The sequence below is a fragment of the Octopus sinensis genome, linkage group LG21 (assembly GCF_006345805.1).
Source record: "Octopus sinensis linkage group LG21, ASM634580v1, whole genome shotgun sequence".
NCBI lineage: Eukaryota > Metazoa > Mollusca > Cephalopoda > Octopoda > Octopodidae > Octopus > Octopus sinensis.
The window spans coordinates 9,742,507-9,760,915 of NC_043017.1; the positions used below are offsets into that span (position 1 = coordinate 9,742,507).

An 18,409-nucleotide genomic window follows, 5' to 3' on the forward strand; every position below is an offset into this window, starting at 1 on the left:
TGTTATCTCTTCCTTCTTTCCTTCTCTCTCTCTTTCTTTGAGATAAACAAGCAAATAAGGTTGTTATTGCTCAATCTGCTAGAAATAACACCCACAACAGCATTGGATTTACACTCTGCTGTCTGGACACATTGTAATAATGTAGTCTTTAAAAACATTGTGTCTGAATAAAGGCTGAGATTGTTCGTGGCTGCTGGGACATCTTTCAGATTTCAGATCAGCTGCTTGACATTTGGCTAAACAACAACAGCAACAACAAAAGAAAAATCTACAATCCATCCATCCATTCATCCATCTGTGTATGGCAGTCTGAACTGCTTTAACCATCCTTAATCTTGTAATTATCTCCAGGTGAAATAAGTACTCTCTCTCTCTCTCTTACTTTCTCTCTCTCACACACACACATACACACACCCAGCTATAATTCTGACAGTCTTAATCTGACAAGTGGATTTGTCAAAGGGTTTGTCTACATTGACACCTTGGCTGGCATTGGTCAATCCTCTTGTTGGCACATGTGGTTGGGCACATGCACACAACATGTGCACACGCAAACACACTGCCCCATGCACTTCATTTAGAGCGTAGAATAAAATACCTTGTGACCTTCTGACCCCGGCAGCATTTGAAACCAGAATATAAAGACGTACAAAATGCCACTAAGCTCTTTGTCCAATGTGCTAACAATTCTGCCAGCTCGCTGCCTTAATAATAATAATAATGGTTTCAAATTTTGCCACAAGGGCAGCAATTTTGGGGGAGGAAGCTAGACGATTATATTGACCCCCAGTGTTTCACTGGTACTTAATTTATCAACCCTGAAAGAATGAAAAACAGTCGACCTCAGCGGAATTTGAACTAAGAACATAGCGGCAGATGAAATACCGCTAAGCATTTTATCCAGCATGCTAACAATTCTGCCAGCTCACTGCATTAATAATAATTATTCCTTTATTGCCCACGGGGCGGGGGAGCTAAACATAAAGGGGACAAACAAGAACAGACAAAGGGATCAAGTCGAATACATCAACCTCAGTGCGTAACTTGTACTTATTTAATCGATCCCAAAAAAGATGAAAGGCAAAGTCGACATCGGTGGAATTTGAACTCAGAACGTAACAGCAGACGAAATATCGCTAAGCATTTCGCCTGGCATGCTAATGATTCTGCCGGCTCGTCGCCCTAACAACATTAATAATAATAATAATACTAATAATAATAATAAATTTTACAAATTAAATGATGTCAAATTTTCTTCCTCCCCCCCTGCACCTTCCCTCTTCTTTCTGCCTACACTTTTTTTCTGTTACACCCTGCCATCTTCTCAACTCCGAATCCTTTCACCTCCTCCTTCTCCAGCCTCTCTGTCTCACACATGTGCATGATTGGATATAAGGAAGGTTACACATGACTTGTTGAGATGTAAACATCCTAAATGTACACCCTACCACACACACACACACACACACACAATGTCATGCATGGATGATTGTGTGTTGTGCTTCTCTATATGTAATATGTACACACATGTAAATTTACTGTGTGTGTGTATATTATATATATATATATATATATATATTATATATATATATATATTATATATATATATATTGATTGTGTGTGTGTATATATATATATGTGTATATATATATTGATTGTGTGTGTGTATATATATATATGTGTATATATATATTGATTGTGTGTGTGTATATATATATATATGTGTGTGTGTGTATATATGTGTGTGTGTGTGTGTGTATATATGTGTGTGTGTGTGTGTGTATATATGTGTGTGTGTGTGTGTGTATATATGTGTGTGTGTGTGTGTGTGTGTGTATATATGTGTGTGTGTGTGTGTGTATATATATATATATATATATATTGTGTGTATATATATAAATTTTATTTGTATGTGTGTTTATGTGTGTATGTATAATTTATGGATTTTATACACACTCCCAAAGTTGACTTGAGATAAACATATTAAATTTCTAATATTAAAGGAATTTGTTTTTCTTCTTTATTCACTTTAATTAAAATGGTTTTCATCGCAATTTTTCAAAGGGGACAATCTTGTGTCCCAGATTCCACCTCCACCACAGCTACTGTTTCAGTTGTCAACCACATTCTCTGATTGGGGGCAGGAGAAATAGCTAAATGCACTTTAACACTCACTTATTCTTCCTTCTGACATAGGTGTGGGGGTTGAGGACCCTATTCCCACTATTTCTAGTTTCCTGGATGTTGTGGCTCACATGCCTATTTTTCTTTACTATTTTTTATCTTTCTTTGCTATTTTATCATTGTCATTCAATCCCTACTCAATACTGATCTATCTGGCCTCTGATCAGACCTTCCAACCATGACCATCCCGCCATCCCATTTTTCTATTCTTCCAGACTTGATATATCCACCATGATATCATCTGATGTCTCCTTTTTATTTTTCTTGAGTGATTTAACCCTTTCATTACCAACCCAGCTGAAGCTGCCTCTGGCTCTGTAGTACAAATGTCTTGTTTTCATAAGTTTTGAATAAAAATCTTCCACCAAACCTTAGTCACAATTTATGTTTCTAACACTAGCTGAATGATAACTTAGTTTTTTTACTAAATTCTTTGCTATATTTAAAATTAATTGAAAGAAACACAGAGCATCTCAAAATAAATACAGTAACAAAAGGGTTAAAGAAGATTTGGCTGCTATTTCTGGCTTGCTGGACAGCCACATAGAGGCTCTCCTTAGCCATTTGAGATGGCTGTGTTTATTATTTCTTTAGTTTGGAAAGGACTCTCAGAGCTTACCAGATGGTAGTTCGGATTTGGTACTTGGTGAGGCTGTGATGTTCATGCCATTTTTCCAGGAGCATTACCATTGCCCTCACTACTAACCCTAACCATTGTCCCCGCCCCACCACCACCTCCATTATCTCCACCCCTACACTCAACACAGCAATGCATGTTGGCAGTTTTATCTCAATTCTTCCTTTTATTTATTTATTTATTTATCCCCCCCCCTTGTTATGTATTTTCTCTTCCTTTTTCTCTTTTCTCTGCCAATGTTCCAAAGAAGGTCTATATTCGAAGCATCTTTGTTAACTGTTTCCATTTCTCACTAGTAAAAACTAATAGCTTTGAGTGTGGGCCTATCCCATCTCGTGTAAAAAAAAAAAAACACGAGATGGGACAGGCTCACCATCAAACACATCATCATCATCATTGTTCGACCGTGGTCGAGACAATGGAATTTACCATGCTACGCCAGACTTCACGGTCCATCATGGCATTACGGAGGTCCTGTTGCTGGATGCCTGTATCCCTGGAGATTACATCAAGGTAGGAGAGTGTGCGCCCTCTGGTATTGCGAGTAGATGGCTTCCAGAGGAGAAGAGGAGAAACTACCTCTTTTTCAGCTCTACAACAATGTCCAGCAAACTGGACTATCCTACCTTTCACAAGAGATGACACAGGTGGTAGTTTCCCATATATTTGCATTTTGGTTGGATGGCGCTTCCACGAGAGATTTTGAGCTCTCATAAGGAGGCGAGTGTAGGTTCCATCCAACCGCCTCTCAAACACATGGAAGAGATACAATTGTCAGCAAATCATTGTCTCCCCCCCCACACTTGAGTCGGAAAGCAAATATGTAGCAAAGTTGATAATTAAACAATGATTAGGGAACATTTTCTCTTCTTCCCTCTGACTCTCTGTCTCTGTGGCTGTGTGGTTAAGAAATCGGCTTCTCAGCCATGGTGCTTTGAGTTCAGTTTCATAGCACGGCACCTTGGGCTTCTTTTTCTAACACAGCAGGCGAACCAAGCCTTTTGAGTGGATTTAGAAGGTTGCTAGTGACACTCTGAATGTGAAGGGACTAATTTTCAGATAATCTCTATATTTTTGTAGGGACACATTTGGGAGAATAGATAGCAGGCAATCTAAAATTGCTAGTGACACTACAACGGTGAAAGGTAAGTTGCTAGTGACATTCTGATGGTGAAGGGATTAATTTTGAGGCAATCTGTATTTCTGTTAGCGACACGTTTGGGTGACAAAATGACAGGCAATTTAGAATCGTTAGTGAAAATTTGTAGGTGACGAGTTTACTTTGCAGGCAATCTAGAGTTACTAGTGACATTTGGAAGGTGAAGGGATTGATTTCAAAGCAATATTTATCCTTGTTAGTGATACACTTGGAAGACTAGTTAACAGGCAATCTAAAGTTGCTAGTGACAAACACAAGGAAGAGATACAAATGTAAACAAATCATTGCCCCCCCCCTTTGGTTTGGAAGCAAATATGTAGTTTTGAAGAGACCAAGTAGCAAAGTCTGATAATTAAACAATGATTATGGAACATTTCTTTTTTTCCTTACAGTTGGAAGACGACCAACATGTAGTTGGAAGCCTCTTATGTTATCGATAAATATTAATTATATGTTGAGACTGTCGGAGATGGGGAGGGGGAACGGGATAGGTTGTGGTACAGGGAAGAGGGTGAAGAAGAAGAGACAGGAGCCATTGCCGGAACCGTTGAAAACTGCCTGTAATTAGTGGCTAATGTGATACCAACAAACGAGCATTAGTAAATGGTACTGTAAGTTTTAGTACTTGAAACAATTTTAGGCGGCCAATCACATCTATTTATCTCCACCATTGGTGTCGCTGTTGTCGTTATAATCATTAGGTAACGAACTGGTAGAATCGTTAGCAAGTCGGATGAAATGCCTAGAGGGATTTCTTCCAGCCGTTTTACATTCTGAGTTCAGATTCCTCTGAGGTTGATTTTACCTTTTGTCCCTTTAGGGTTGATCAAATAAAACACCAGTTGAACACGGAAGTCAACATAGACTAACCCACCTCCTTTAAAATTGCTGGCCTTGCGTCAAAATTTGAAATCATCATCATCATCATTGCTGGAATGGTTTGGCTGGGTTTGCAAGATCGCTTTTCTTTAGGCAGGCGTTGAGGGCCTGACGGCGCTGCAGCTTGTCAGACCGTATCAAACAATCCAACCTTGCTAGCATGGAAAACATATAATAAATGATGATGGAAATTGGTCTTGCTGAGATTTTTTCTTTTCTTTTTTTACCTCTAGGTTAACCTCAACCTTTTGCATGCTGTAGGTGCATCATGTTGCCATACAAGTTTTCTCCCCTCTCAGTGCAGCACAATGCATCTGCAACTACAAGGGGGGAAAAAAACTTTAACACACATAGCTGCTATGATGCATCCAAGTATGCTAAAGCACAAACCAATTCTCTTGTTCTTAGCATTGACAATCTAAAGCATTTATTTAGATAACTCTTCTGCATGTTACCCTCGGCAATTGAAATCTAAATAAATGCTTAAAATGAAGAAAAATATAGCATTTGTTATTACATGTTGAAGAATACAAACTGTACGGTTGACATAAAAAAGCGAAAAAAAATTGAAGGAAAATAGAATTTATAAACAAAGATAATGGCTAAAATGAAATATGGAAAAATATGAATATTTAATAAATTACTGTACGCACACAATGAGTGTAGGTGTGTATGTGGTGTTGGACAAGTTTCTTCTGCTGAGCCCAAACTTTGTGAGTAGATTTGGTAGGTGGAAACTGAAAGAAGCCCATCGTGTGTGTGTGTGGTCATCATCATTCAACATCCATTTTCCATGCGATGGTTTGACGGGAGCTGGCAAGGCTGGAGAGCTGCCCCTGGTCCCATTGTCTGTTTTGGCTTGGTTTCTACGATTGGCTGCCCTTCTCAATGCCAGCAACATTATCGAGTGTACTGGATGCTCTTTATGTGGCACCAGCACCAGTGCCCTTCATAGGCAAGCATTACCAAGGCGTGTGCTTGTGTGTTGATTTTTATCCTTCATGTCTCTGAAGATGACCAGGTTATCAGCTTTATACTTTGTGGGCCCAGAGGTGGTTTATTAAGCAAATATTGGCATAAAATCCATAGTTACAGAGGTAAGCATGCAATAGCAGAGTAAGAATCTGGTGGGAATTTTGCTTTCCTTACAGTCCTCCTCTTTTTAGTTTTCTACGATTATTTCTGATTCTGAGTACTGTACTCCAGAGTACACAGCACTGCACCCCAGTCAGTGATCTTGGGCAAGAGGTTCCAAAGTAGACTGCCATAAATTAGACATTTTCAAGGTTGCCTTCAGAGTGTCTTTGTATCTCCTCTTATGTTCACCATGTGACCAAGAGCCAGCTGCTAGTTCACCAAAGAAAAAAATCTGTTCAGGGAGCCTGGAGTCAGGCTTGCATGCTACATGTCCACTCCACTACAACTCTGTGTCTGTGTGTGTAATAACTAACTGGCACCCCATTGGTTGCAGTGACTAGTGTTTCAGCTGATTCACCCAAAGGGACAGCCTGCTCGTGAAATTAACGTGGTTCTCGGGGAGATTCAGCATGACACAGAATGTGACAAGGCTTGTTGCCCCTCTGAGCAACATGAAATTAAGAATCTTGCTCAAGGACACAACATGCTGACCAAGTATCGAACTCACAGCCTTATGACTGTAAGTTGAATGCCCTAACCCCAAAGCCACATACCTTCACATTTAATGACAATGAGGGGACACGCAGGCACACACACGCCCACACACGCGGATGGACAGGGACACACATGGACGGACACACAACGGATTTCTTTCAGGGTCCATTTCTAAATGCATTCACAAGGTTTTGGTCAGCCCAGGACTATATAAGAAATGTTTCTGCCCAAGGTGCCCCACAATGGGACTGAACTCAAAACCATGTGGTTGGGAAGCAAACTTCTTAACCGCTCAGCCACACCTGTTCTTATAATTAAGAAGCACTAACGAGCTATTCTTTGTAAGCACACAGTGTTCTGTGTCTGCTAGAGTTGATCCTCCCAGTGACATGGCTGCTTTTAGTTGAAAAGAAGGCAATGTCCAACATCCTTTACAGGGCCTCCAAGATAGGTGGGAGGGAGGGAAGAAGGTATCATCAAACCCTTCATCACCCTCTCTCTTTTTTCCCTCCTTGTCTCACCCCCTCCCCTCCGTGATTCTCCTGTCCCTTGCACCTTTCTCTCCCTTGCATCTCTCCATCTCTGCCCCCCACCGAATCTCTGTCTCTTCCCCTCATGCCGCTATCCCCTATTTCTCTTTCTCAATTTTGTCTCTTTCTCCTCTCCTTGTCCTTCTCTCTATCCACACACATTTGCACATAAGGACGCATACATGCAGGAATGCATGCACACCGTTGCTTTCACATGCAACACATGTGGAAACACAAACGTGTGCAATTACCCACAGTCACGTGCACCCTCAACCACTCCCCATTCCTCTGCCCCTTTCACATATCCCTACCCAACCAAGCCCTGACGTTCTAATATCTACTCTGGTCAAAAGAAATCTCTTTGGAAAGCTATTCCTTTGCTCAGCTCCAGAGTTATTATACACACATTACTCGCTCTCTCTCTCTCTCCTCTGTTTCTTCTCCCTTTATCACTTTCTTTTACTCTCTTACTTTCTCTCTCCCTCTCTGTTTCTTCTCCATCAGTTCTTTTCATCTCTCTCTCTCTCTCTCTCCACTTCCATTCATACACACACATGCATGCTCTTTCACATGCACATATGCTCTCTCTCTCACACACACACACATGCACGTGTGTATATGTCTGTCTTTTCCTTCCTCTCCTTTCTCATATCTTTCTCCCTCTTCATCTCTCCCTTTTCATCTCTCCGCTTTCAGATTTCCAGTTTTTTCACACACACACACACACAAATATCCATCCCTCACCAAACTCTCCCCCACTCCCTCCCTCCTCTTTCCCTTCCGTTCCTTTCAAAAATATCTCACTTCTCTCTCTCTGCTTTCTGACACCCCCCTCTCTCTCTGACACATCTCCCTCTCTGCCTCTCTCTTAAACATCCCTCCTCTCTCTTAAACATCCCTCCTCTCTCTTACACATCCTCCTCTTTCTCTCTCCCTCTCTCTTAAACATTCTCTCCCTCTCTCTCTCTATCTTTTAAACATACCCCCTCCTCTCTCCCCCCTTCTAATCTTCAAGTACCTGTTGATGTGATGTGTGTACATTTGTTATCGGACTTTTCTCCTGTACACCGTTGTTGTTCTGCTGCTCCAACATCTGTCAAAGTATGTATTCTTACACATATATATCACACACACACACACACACTATATATATATGTATGCATGTGTGTGTTGTTGTGTATGTTTGCATAACGTACACCTATTGTTCCATATATATGTTTGTGTGCTCCTGCACGTGTATGTGCGTGCATGTGCTTATGCATTTACATGCTTGCGTGTATGAACGACTGTGGATGTGTAGATGCCTGTCACTTCATCTCATTAATATATATGTGCATACACACACACACACACACGTGTGTACTTATATATAGAGATATGGATATGTGTGTGTGTGTATGTGTACATACATGCACACATGTAGCATGCAAAAGAGTTGGCTAATCATTGTTCAAAGTATGCTGCTTATTAAAGCAATCATTTTACCATTGTTGATTGCATTGTCTGCGAAATTGAATATTTCAAACCATCCATTGATCTGCTGTTTATTATAAGACTTCTTGTTCAACCAGTTTTCTGTCAAATTGATGTTGTTGTTTTATATATATATATATACATATATATATATTTATGTATAAAAATATATATCATTCAACAACAGCAGGGGAAGGTGGGATGGATTGGTGGCAGGATGTGGTGGTGGGGCCATTGATAACTGCTGCTCCCTCCACCTAAAGGAAAACAGTGACATTTCCTTACTGAATTTAATGGTATGCTACCATCGCCACCACTAAAATGATAATAACTATAGTAATAATAATAATAATAGTAATAATAATAATAGTAATAGTAATAATAATAATAATAATAGTAATAATAATAGTAATAATAATAATAATAGTAATAATAGTAATAATAATAATAATAATAGTAATAATAATAATAATAATAGTAATAGTAATAATAATAATAATAGTCGCCATCATCATCATCATCATAATGGCTGTCATTGTTACCACTACAAGTTTCAATACAACCATCAATCATCACTACCACCATCACTGACTCCTCAAACAGCAGCGCCACCACCACCATCAATTCCACAAGCATCATCATCATCATCATCATCCTAATTTAGTCTGGGGTACTAATGATTCTACGAACTGGCAGAATGGCTAACATGCTGGACGAAATGTTTAGTGGTACTTTGTTGGTCTTTATGGCCTGAGTTCAAATGCTACTGAAGCCGATTTTTGCCTCTTGTCCTTTGAGGGGTGAGGGGTCGATGTAATCGACTTGCCCCACTCACCTGAAATTTCGGGCCTTGTACTTATTGCAGAAATGATTCTTACTCTCACTACCACCACAAACCACTTTCATCCTCGTTACTGCAACAATCATCATCATTATCATCATAACTGTCTCATCCCCTATTACCACCACCACCACCACATCATTGTCATCATAATCCTTACCATTGCTATTGTCACTACCTCTGTCACTACCATACTCTTTACTCTTTTACTTGTTTCAGTCATTTGACTGCAGCCATGCTGGAGCACCGCCTTTAATCGAGCAACTCGACCCCGGGACTTATTCTTTGTAAGCCCAGTACTTATTCTATCGGTCTCTTTTGCCGAACCGCTAAGTGACGGGGACATAAACACACCAGCATCAGTTGTCAAGCAATGCTAGGGGGACAAACACACCCACATATACACATATGTATATACATATATACGACAGGCTTCTTTCAGTTTCCGCCTACCAAATCCACTCACAAGGCTTTGGTCGGCCCAAGGCTATAATAGAAGACACTTGCCCAAGGTGCCACGCAGTGGGACTGAACCCGGAACCATGTGGTTGGTAAACAAGCTACTTACCACACAGCCACTCCTGCACCATTGTCGCAATCACGTGCATTTTCTCTTTAATTGGTTTCAGTCCTTGGACTGTGGCCATACTGGGGCAGGGAGCCTTCAAGGAGTTTCAGTCAAATATACAGGCACAGGTGTGGCTAAGAAGTTTGCTGCCCGACTCTACCTGTTGATTCCTCTCTGGTGTTGCTTTGCATCTATAATAAAAAAAATATATATACAAATTTGAGGCGCAGGAGTGGCTGTGTGGTAAGTAGCTTGCTAACCAACCACATGGTTACGATTATCAACTTGCTTTGCAAGATTCCTGATGTGAAGTCGTGTGTTGAAACAAATATTGTTGTATTTCAGGATGGTCATTTTTTTTTTTCAAAATAAACACACACACTATATATTTGTTCTTCTTCACTCATTTGAATGGAGTAAGTGGAGAAAGAACCCACGTGAAAACGAAAAGTGTCGCTGAAGAGGTCACAGATGTGTGATGAAAGATTCCCGGACAGTGGACATGAGTTAGTATAATAAAATAAGGACAGTAATAAACAAGTGAAGAAAAAAATATATAGTGTGTGTGTGTGTGTGTGTTTGTTTGTCAAAAAAAGAAAAACATGTTTGGCAAAAAAAAAAGAAAAAATCTTGAAATACAACAATAATATACAATGGGCTTCCCTACAGTTTCCATCAATCAAATTTCAGTCATAAGGTATTGATCAGCCCAATTCCTTAAGCTGATCAATACCTTGAACCAGGAACCATGTGTTTTCGAAGTTATCTTTTTAACTACACAGCAATGTGTGTTGTGTGTGTGGTTCAATTCCCAGACCAACAATGTGTTGTGTTCTTGAGCGAAACACTTCATTTCTTGTTGCTCCAGTCCACTCAGCTGTAAACAGGTCACTCTGCAATGCACTGGCATTTTGTTCAGGGATGCCTCAATCATTTGAAAGCTCTTTAGACGCGAGTGTATGCCAACACACACGGCTAAGCACACTGATACTCCCCTCCCCCCTCTCTCTTTCTCTCTCTCTCTCTCTCACATTGCATAGGTACATACACACTTAAGGAAATACATCTAAACATCATCTTGTGATAGTCTTTCTCTCTCTTTTTCTTCTCTCCTCTTGTCTTTTTTCTCTCTTCTCTCTCTCTCTTTCCCTCTTCTCTTTCTCTTCTCTCTCTCTCTCTCCTCTTTCTCTTCTCTCTCTCTCTCTCTCCTCTGTCTTTCTCTCTCTCTCCCCCTCCTCACACACACTCGAGATACTGGTCAAAGCTAGTTGATCCAAAGCATTCGATTGGTTATCTCTGTGCCAAGGGTCAGTTAGTGCAGAGCTGACCCAACACTGCTCAGCAACTTCTCATACACCCTCTCTTTCTCTCTTTCACATGCACACACACACACACACACACAACTCTCACAGTCACACATACACAATCTTTCTCACGCACACACAATCACACACTCTCATGTGCACACACTCTCACACATGCGTACTCACCCACCTCTCTCTCATTTACATATATGCATATGCGTGTATGGAAACGTTTTTTTTTTTACTTTTTGTATATGTGTATATATGCTGTGTGTGTGTGTGTGTGTGTGTGAGAGAGAGAGAGAGAGAGAGAGAGAGAGAGAGAGAGATCAATTGTGTATTTGTATATGGTGTGTGTGTGTGTGCGTGTGTATTATCAATAATTAGCCATTGCCTCCACCTTGAAATCAATAAGTATTGAATTAATGGAAAATATCTTTGGAAGATATTTTAATTTCTATAATTTGTCAGTGATCAGAGGAGTGGGGGGGGGAGAATGAGAGAGAGAGAGAGATAAAGGTAGCAGAATGGAGATGTAGAGATACAACAGAATAGAGATGGGAGGGGAGATAGAACTAGAATATGAGAGTAAATGATTGAAAGAGAGGGAGAGAAGGAGGAGACAGAGAGAGAGGGAGAGAACCAAATTGAAGGGATAGAAAGGGACAGATATATAGTAGAGAGTGAGTGAGAGAGAGAATGTAGAGTGGAGGTATAGACATATAGCAGAGAGAGAGGTAAGAAGAAAAGGGAGAGAGAGAGGTGGGAAGAAAGGAGAGAGAGAGGTAGGAAGAAAGGGGAGAGAGAGAGGTGGGAAGAAAGGAGAGAGAGAGGTGGGAAGAAAGGAGAGAGAGAGAAAGCCAAATAGAAAAGGAGAGAGAGGGGGAGAGGCAAAAGAACGTTGTGGACAAGCAGGATGAGTTTTCAGAAAATTTCGAAAATCATTTTTTTTGTCCAAAGCCTTTTCATTAATACATTTTCTTTCAAGTCTTTCATCATACTTCCTCTTCTTTTCCATTTCTTCTCCCTTTTTTTTTTTATTACATTTTTCTTTATCTTGTTTTATTTCTTTCTTTCTTCAATCTCTCTCTCCCCCTCTCCCCACAATCTCCTGCATGCAAGCAAGTGGTCAGTATATTCTGTACAGCAAACGGTCAGTCAACTTGTCTTCATTCAACTTTGGTAACCGGATTCCAATCTGTTGCTGTCTGGAAACTATTTCTCGGTCACTTCTTCACATTTCAATACTTTAAAGAGAGCAAGGCATGAATGTCACAAGATCCCATTTTCCTCTTCTGACACTCATGTTTTATAACAGTGGGTGTCTTTTCAACCTGGGTGCTATGCCATGTCCCTTGAGGGCGTTGTAAGCACCACAGCAATGGGCGTGCCAGATATCAAGTAGGCACTATGTGAGTTGCTAAATGTTTAGTAAATTGTGATTTCTCTTATAAATATTGATTTAAACATCCTATTCCTGTTTCAAATGTTTGTACATAAAAATCTGTGTCAGGATTCAAATATGTATGAGTCAGATATGTTGTCAATACTGAGAAAACATAACTTATGATGCTTAGTTTGCTTTCCAACCTCATGGTTTTGAGTTCCATCCCATTGCATGGCACCCTCAGCAAGTATTTTCTGCTGTAGCCACAGCCCTACCTAATCCTTAGAACGGAAATGGAAAGAAATTTATGTGTGTTGAGCAGGGGTAATAGTTCAAAATTGCACAAAAAGCAAAAGGCAGTCAGGTCAGGGAACCACAAACAAGGTTTATTAGTTTGACACTCGGGAAAAATTGAAGTGTCTTTGACATTTCGAACCTATGCTCTTCTATAAAAAGGAGTGAATAAAGAAAACAGATTAAGAAAGGAAAAATGCGAAGGAAAAAAAATAAAACATCTAAATTAAGTTACACACACAATATATATATATGTGTGTATATATATCCATATCTACACACACACACACACTCACTCTCTCTCTCTCTCTCTCTCTCTCTCTCTCTCTCTCTCTCTCTCTCATCTCTCCTCTCTCTCTCTCGTGTTAGTTTTTGCATCTCTTGGTCTTGAAATTGCATGATTGTTGTAAAATAAACATCAGCCTCTATGTGTGGAGTCCTTTGTGGTAAGTGGTGGTAAACATTTCCACAACAAACTGTCTGTAAAGTAGGAACCATTGGTTTGTGAATAGAGGGCACAAGTTTAAATAGGGGCAGCATGTCTGTAAATAGGGGCCAAAGGGCTTGCGGATAGGAAACATGGGTTTGGAGATAGGAGCCTCACATTTGTAGATAAAGAGCACCCAATTCCTGGTGTAAAGTAACTAGGGTTGGATCAAACATCCAGCTATGAAAAGAAAGTTAAAATACAAAACTATGCAACATCAGAGTTTAACCAGGTTTTCTCTGGTGTTTTGTGCATGTGTGTGTGTGTGTGTGGCAGATGACCAAGAGCCGTGACAAGTAGGAAGCTGCTGTGAGGCGTGCCCAAGGCAGATGTTAAATGATGATGGTAATGGGGAAGATAACTATATAATATCTGAATTACTAATTGACAGGTTTTATTAGCTGGCACCGTTCCTCCTTGGTTGAAAAAATTCTCAATGAAATTCTGACTCTTGGCATTCTCTGGAACGAGGCACACCATGTGTTTTGGTTCCTAATTAAGTACAAGAGTTGAAACCAAAGAAAAACAACACAGAGACCACACACACACACACCCACATGCAGTGCCAAAAGCCCTACCCTTGCCACCACCACCACTATACCACCCACCGAGTCTCACAAATTAGCTTACTAATTAAAATTCAGCTTTATAGTTGCTGTCATCATTGCCACTACCAATCATTATCATCATCATCATCGTCGTCATCATTCTTACTATTATAGTGTCATTACTATAATCATCATCTCCACCACCACCACCATTACCATGCCCCATCCCCACTATCTCTGCCAATTTCCACCCACTGCCATCGCTACCCCACAGCCATTATTTCCCCAACCGCCATCCTCATTCATCACCAGCATCATCATTGCCTTCGTCACCATAATTATCTGCATCATCGCTCTCATCATCATCATCGTCATCATCATTTGGGTGATGTGACTTCAATGTAAATTCATTGACCCGTACAATGTATCAGTGGATTCTCCCTCAAAAGAGCTTCTATGTAGTTGATTGACTTGCTCAACATAGCAGCTCAAACTCCCTTAACAGACTCCCTAATAAGGACCAACCAAACTAGATAAGCATTATAAATCAGCCCCACAACCTGCTCAGTGTTTTTGTGGTGGTCATGGTGGTTGTAATAGTAACAGCAGCAAACTTTCTTTAAGATAGAGACCACAGGCTTGTACATAGGAAGTACATGTAAATAGGGAGATTGGCTGCTGTATCTAGCAGCTTGAGCACAGGGGCTCCTACATTGGCTCTCTTGCATGTGTTATGCCTATATAGCCATGGGTCAGGATTGCATTTGCCGTTTTATCATCGTAGATGTTCCCTTTTGATTCTGGCACAATGTATCTAGGACCATTATCCTCCAGTGTGTCGTTCTTTTTAAGATGACAGGGTGTGATTTCAGGTTGATTTGTTTTCCCTATCTTTTACTTGTTTGTCATTAAACTTGTGGCCATGCTGGGGTACTGCCTTGAGGAATTTTAGTCAAATAAATTGACCCCATTACTTTTCTTTTTTTTTTTCTTAGCCTGGTATTTTATTGGTCTCCTTTGCCAAACTGCTAAGTTATAAGGACATAAACACAACATCAGTGGTGGTGGGGAATAAGCACAGACACAAAGACATGTAGATATACACACACACATACACACACACACACACATGACTTGGTTCTTTCAGTTTCCATCTACCAAATCCGCTCACAAGGCTTCGGTCCACAAGAAACTGGTAGAAGACATTTGCCCAAGGTACCATGCAGTGGGACTGAACCCAGAACCATGTGGTTGGGAAGCAAGCTTCTTACCACACAGCTACACCTAATTGGCTACTCTTTCTAATAAGTGGTGATGGTGCGGGGGGGATTGGTTTTTACAAGTCAGTCGACTGATGTAATTGAAGTTAATGGTAGCCCCTGTAATGTCTGGAGCCCTCTGGGGGACTCAGACAGGAATTGAACTTGTGGCCCTTTTCAAGTGTCAGAGACTTGCAGCTTATTAACCTCTTGGATCCAATTAAGCAATTAGAATACAAATAAATATGCAGACATGTAAACAGAGCAAACAAACAAAACAATAAAACTACACCAGCAACAGCCACATCATCATCATCATCGTTAACATCAGCAGCAACCATATCAACATCATCATCATCATCCACAATATCAGCAACATCCACACCAATTAACCTTTTAACTGTTTCTCGGAGGAGGAACTCTTTCATCCCCCCACCCCCACCCCCAGCTTTCTTCCCTTCCTCCTCTCCACTCCCCAACTCCTGTTACTGAATTATTCTAATTAACAGGTTTACTTCCAACCTTATCTCATTATTTCTGCATCATCATCATCATCATCATCATCACTACATAATACCATTGCCCTTTATCATTCACACCACTATCATCATCATCATCACCATACCACCATTGCCCATTATCATCACCACTGCCACTATGATCCTCATCAGTACCACCACCACCAACACCAACACCTTCACCGCCACCATCTCCACCACCATCACACCTCAGTGCTATTCGTTTGCTTTCCTTCCTCTTAATATCTCGTTACCACCTCACCAATGCAGGTACACTTCTTGTTCTGCTATTCATTCACAACCACTGCCACTACCACCAGCACCACAGCAACTTATCACCACTACCGCCAACACCACTACAACCACAACGACCAATCACCACCACCACCACCATGGTACAAGCCACTCACTAATGAAGTGGTAGTAACTACTGCCTGGTTTATTTTGTTAGGGTATGTCCTGGATGTACTTCTGGATTGTAGGATGGTGGTGGTGGTGGTGATGGTGGTGGTGGTGATGGTGGTGGTGGTGGTGGTGGTGGTGGGATGGGTTGCTGAAGAGGGAGTCTTAAAAAAATATTAGTTTCTATCATCATCATCACCACCACCATCATTATCCTCTTCATCATTATCACTGCCACATCACCACCACCTTCATCATTTCTACTATCGTCACTGCCATCAGCATCACCACCACCACCTTCACAACCATTGCCATCATCACCACTACCACTGTCATCATCATCATCATCATCACCACCATCATTGCCATCACCACCACCATCATCATCATCATCATCATCACAAATAAATGAAGCTTGGTCTAGAGGTTGTGACAGCTGGGATGGAAGGAAAAATTTGGAACTGAATAGAAATGGGTGGTGACGGTGGTGTTGGAGTTGTGGAAGGATGTTGGTGGAGGTGGGATGGTGTTGGTGGAAGTATGTGGAGTGAAGTAAGAGCTGTGTTGGTGGTGGTGGGGTTTCTGCTGCGAAGGTCATTAGTAAAATTGGGAAGCTTTTCTGGAAAGTGTTTCCATGGTTTCCATTTTTGTTTTTTAATTGCAAATTGGCACCACAGAAATCATCATCGTTTTGCATCCACTTTTCCATGCTGGCATGCGTTGGACATAATTTGTTGAGGAGGCAGATATTTCTATGACTGGATGCCATTTTTCATCACCACCCCACATCTGTTTTCCAAGTGTTTTCATGGAAGATGGGAAACGAAGGACAATACTTACATGAGAGGGACGTTTGCCTACAGCCATCAACTGACATCAAGGCAAGGAAGCAACACACACACAGATTGCCAGCGTTGCCTTACTGGCACGTGCCGGTGGCATGTGAAAAGCATTTGAGTGTGGTCGTTGCCAGTGCCGCCAGACTGGCTCCCGTGCAGGTGGCACATAAAAAACACCTTTTGAGTGTGGTTATTGCCAGTACTACGTGACTGGCCCTCATGCCAGTGGCACATAAAGGCACCCACTACACTCTCTGAGTGGTTGGCATTAGGAAGGGCATCCTGCTGTAGAAACCTTGCCAGATCAGATTGGAGCCTTGCGCAGCCTTCTGGCTCGCCAGCCCTCGGTCAAACCGTCCAACCCATGCCAGCATGGAAAGCGGACGTTAAATGACGATGATGATGATGATGATGTAAAATAGAAAATGGATTGTACAACACACTTTGTTACATAAGACTGTGATTGTTTCAACATAGATTTACCAGCAGAAACATTGCTGAAGCATTATACAAAATATAGATTCACACATCACGTCTTTATTATCTCCGCCTTAGCGAAGGCAGAGGTATTGTTGTCAGTCATGTTTGTTTGTCCGTGGACAAGATATCTCAAGAACTGCTGGATGGTTTGGGATGAAACTTTCAGGGATGTTTGGCCTCATGACTGGCATGAACTGATTAAATTTTGGGATTGATCCAGTATCGGACAAGGATTCTGGATTATTTTTCGTGTCTTTTTACTTAATTTTTGAGAGCGGTCGGGTTCATTTTTAGTATTCTCATTTGTGAGAGCAGCCGAGTTTATTTCAGATATTCTCATTTAAAAAATCTTCTCTGGCTAATCGTTGAGAGGATGTTGATGTTGCCTTGGCAGAGGTTTGCACTCTCTGAGTGCTCTTTATTATTATTATTATTATTATTATTATTATTATTATTATTAAGGCAGCAAACTGGCAGAATCGTTTGCATGCTGGGCCAAAATGCTTAGCGGCATTTCATCCATCTCTATGTTCTGAGTTCAAATTCCGCCAGGGTCCACTTTGCTTTCCATGCTTTCAGAATCAATAAAATAAGGACCAGTCGAGCACTGGAGTTGATATAATGGACTAGTCCCCTCCCCCAAAATTTTGGGCCTTGTGCCTATACTAAGAAGGATTATTATTATTCTTGATCCATTCCATGCCACCATGGAAAACAGATGATGATGATGATATCAATACCCAGTGATATTTTGGTCTCACTGTATAATAACATTTTTAGTCAATACCTGTGAACAAGCTTTGAAAAGCAAACATCAAGGTTTATACCCATACACACACACTCTGCACTCACAGTTATGAGATCCTGGTATTGATTATTGGATAGGGTGGTGTGTTGTATTCTTGAAAAAAAAAACACTTCATCTGATGTTGCTGTGGGATCACTTTGACATCTGATGTGCGACACACTGTTTCGGCAATGTTGATTT

At 40.9% G+C, this 18,409-nt stretch overlaps 1 protein-coding gene across 5 annotated transcripts in view; it reads left to right on the forward strand.

Moving 5' to 3' along the window:
• LOC115223029 (multivesicular body subunit 12B) overlaps positions 1-18,409 on the forward strand; it is a 143,689-nt gene that overhangs the window by 99,343 nt on the left and 25,937 nt on the right. The window contains exon 1 of one of the 5 annotated variants that reach the window (XM_036512052.1): positions 8,036-8,122. The exons of the other annotated variants lie outside the window; for them this stretch is intronic. Within the exon in view, the coding sequence (XP_036367945.1) occupies positions 8,051-8,122 (72 nt within the window). The 5' untranslated portion in view covers positions 8,036-8,050. Of the gene's footprint in view, positions 1-8,035; positions 8,123-18,409 lie in introns of those variants that run through there. 5 annotated transcript variants of the gene reach the window in all.